The sequence below is a fragment of the Limulus polyphemus genome, unplaced genomic scaffold (genome assembly GCF_000517525.1).
Source record: "Limulus polyphemus unplaced genomic scaffold, Limulus_polyphemus-2.1.2 Scaffold1023, whole genome shotgun sequence".
Lineage (NCBI taxonomy): Eukaryota > Metazoa > Arthropoda > Merostomata > Xiphosura > Limulidae > Limulus > Limulus polyphemus.
Genome location: NW_013666633.1, coordinates 141,953 through 145,230, shown reverse-complemented (window position 1 = coordinate 145,230; position 3,278 = coordinate 141,953). Strand labels below are relative to the sequence as shown.

The following is a 3,278-nucleotide window of genomic DNA, read 5'->3' as shown; positions in this document are numbered from 1 at the left end:
TTTACTCTCTCGGCAATCTGCCCCCCCCCAGTGGCACAGCGGTATGTCTGCGGACTTACAAAGCTAGAAACCGGGTTTCGATACCCGTGGTGGGCAGTGCACAGATAGCCCATTGTGTAGCTTTGTGCTTAACTACAAACAATAACAACAACTCTCTGTAATTATGGAGCAATAAGTATATGAAATATTGATAGTGTTTACTAATTATTGATAACAATAATGATTATTTTCTAGGTATGCTATAGCCATCTTGAAAATATTAACTTTGAAGAATAGTGAAATATATCAATATCAGATTTTATTCAGTAATTCAGTTTCAACCAAAAAACAATGGCCAATGTGAGATTTACAAACCAAACATCAGTGAAAGTCTGAATTCTGAGAACGCATGGTGGCTATCTTGAAAAAAATTCATTTGGGTCCAACTCTACAAAAGTGCAAAATTTGGTGCTTTTTTTGCGCAAAACCAGTAATTCCTTCAAACATTTACACCAATCTGTTGGACTATTGCTAAGGCGGGACATTTCTATTGTTTATGGTTGCTGGGTTTTTTTTTCTTACCCTTAAAACGCTCTTCAGGATGCCCAGAAGTCAATTTTTTTTCACTTTATTTGTTACTACATTTTTTTTTTCAAGAATTCTCTTTTACACTTTTCACTTATTGATCTGTATAGTATGTTTAAATAAGCGCTGCCCGATGATCATTTGATGGTTGTAATGCCTTGTTAATTACGAATTACAGCTGTTACACATTACTAATGAATGCTCGTGCAATATAGAACTTTGTATTATCTAAAAGTGGCTAACTTTCTCGGGATCATAATCCAGATTAAGGAAACGTGTATTTGGAACACATAGCGAAACGTACTATACAGGCTGAGTAATTGAAAAAGCACGTTTAATATTCAATTAACACTGATTACTTGATGTCAAACGGCTGTAAACACAAATTTATTTTTCTACTTACTGGTTTTGGTTTAGTTTTTTGAATTTCGCGAAAAGCTACGCGAGGGCTATCTGCGCTAGCCGTCCCTAATTTCGCGGCGTAAGACTAGAGGGAAGGCAGCTAGTCATCACCACCCACCGCCAACTCTTGGGCTACTCTTTTACCAACGAATAGTGGGATCGGCCGTCACGTTATAACGCCCCCACGGCTGAAAGGGCGAGCATGTTTGGTGTGACGGGGATTCGAACCCGCGATCCACAGATTGCGAGTCGAGCGCCCTAACCACCTGGCCATCTGCTTACTGAGATATCGCTTTGGTCAGTTATTCAGAATATGACGTGTGTCCGTTTGTAAAGTTTTAGCGCACGCTGTCAACCAGATGAATCAAACCTCAGATTTTAGCGTTGTAAGTCTGTAAACTTTCTGCTGAATTACTGGGGACTGTAGTGTATTCAAAAGTAACACCGGTCAAAGATTAATTTGATTTATTACAAATGTAGAGCATTATTACAATGATAGTAACAGTTACGTTTAACAAACGAGGCATGTGATGTTTGGATCAAAGGTCCGCTGTATGGGGATGTTCATTTCGGGACTTCCTGTACATACGTTAATTTATAAAGTCTCTGGATCTTTAGACGGCTTATATAAAGTAATGAAAAAAAAATTAAAGATAGTTCCAACTTTTTAAATCATTTTCGTGATTTTTTGTGTTGCGTTAGCAATTTGCCTTGACAATTTAGAAGACAAACATACAAAGATTTGTTAGTCTGTCTGGTGTCATAAATTGTTGTAAAGAACTGGCTGAACCAATTTCGATTAAGTTCGGCGCAGAAACGGAGGCAGAAACCTCAATGATTGCATTTAAACGGATATTTAATCGGACTAACGGTTAGAGTTCGGCAGACGTTTCGATGGTACGGCCTATAAGCCGACCCCAAACGAATGTGGTGTTTGCATTGGACAAATAGGTTCGTGTGGTACGGCTCAAAATAGTGGAATAGGACGGTTCACGCCCACATTATTTATAGAATTACTTTTAAAGTTTAGCACTGCCGGGTAACTTTAACACACACACATACATAAGAGGTAGAAAGAAAAAGTCACATATACATATATATATATATATAATAAGCGATTTAATAGAAACAGCTCAAAGCGAGCCGTGTTTCAGTATGGCAGCGTTAGGTTTACAAACTCACAACGCTAAAATCAAGGATTCGAGTCCTAGTGGCGGACAGAGCACAGATAGCCTATTGTGTAGCTTTGCTCTAGAATAAGCAAAACTAAAGCGAGCTTTTTGAATCACAAATTCATTAATTTTTTGTATAGAGTATACATTTTGTGTTTTTAGAGCAAAGCCACATTGAGCTATCTCTTGTGTTCACCGCGAGGAATCGAGCACCGGATTTGAGCGTTATAAATCCGAAGACATAGCGAGAGAATACATTATATGATAAATTGTATCTGTTTTTTGAAGTTTTATAAAAAAGTAAGGAAAGTCTTAACATAAGAAACTCACTTTATTTATTTCAATGATACCATTTTACAACTTACGTCGTCCTAGGAAGTACTTAAAGTACCATCTGGTTTGATACTCTGGGTTTTCTAAAACGGGTGTGCTTGGCGATCCGTAGAGCTGGAAACAAAAAATTTCAGTCAAGTTCAAAGAATTATCGATGGGGGTCAATGTGGAATAGCAATAACAACAAGAACAATAAAAAAAGCCTGGTTTCAAAAAAATATATTTGTTTGATAGAGTGACTTTTATACATCTAGCTAGGGGAGTATAGAACTTGTAAGAAAACCACAATGTTTTTTTTTTCTTCTTCACTAAAAATAGCCAACATGATGAATATATATAAACGTATAGGTCTGCTGAAATTTTATTCGATTTCTATGTCGAGACACGAAAAACATTGGACACAAAGTCCAACATGATGAATATATATAAACGTATAGGTCTGATGAAATTTTATTCGATTTCTATATTCGAGACACGAAAAACATTGGACACAAAGTCCAACATGATGCTTGACTTACTTCATCTTTTTCCACTCTTTCCCCATTTTCGACTCGAAATCTTCTAAAAAGGTCAGCGCCATCGTTCTCAACAGAAGCCAACTAAGAAAAGAAAAAGAACAGGTTACATTATTATCGAATTGAGAATAAAACTTACTTTCTCCGGTGTAAAAATATTCTTAAATTATATCCGAAAATATGGCGTGGCCCGGCATGGCCAGGTGGTTAGGGCGCTCAACTCGCAATCTGTGGGTCGCGGGTTCGAATCCCCGTCACACCAAACATGCTCGCCCTTTCAGCCGTGGGGGCG

The 3,278-nt window shown here is 37.7% G+C and overlaps 1 protein-coding gene across 1 annotated transcript in view; it reads right to left on the bottom strand.

Annotated features, from left to right (window-relative positions):
* LOC106461747 (GTPase-activating Rap/Ran-GAP domain-like protein 3) overlaps positions 1-3,278 on the bottom strand; it is a 96,954-nt gene that overhangs the window by 73,344 nt on the left and 20,332 nt on the right. The window contains exons 2-3 of the mRNA XM_022388776.1: positions 2,990-3,070; positions 2,504-2,585 (exon numbers count right to left, since the gene is read on the bottom strand). Of these exons, the coding sequence (XP_022244484.1) occupies positions 2,504-2,585; positions 2,990-3,070 (163 nt within the window). The remainder of the gene's footprint in view (positions 1-2,503; positions 2,586-2,989; positions 3,071-3,278) is intronic.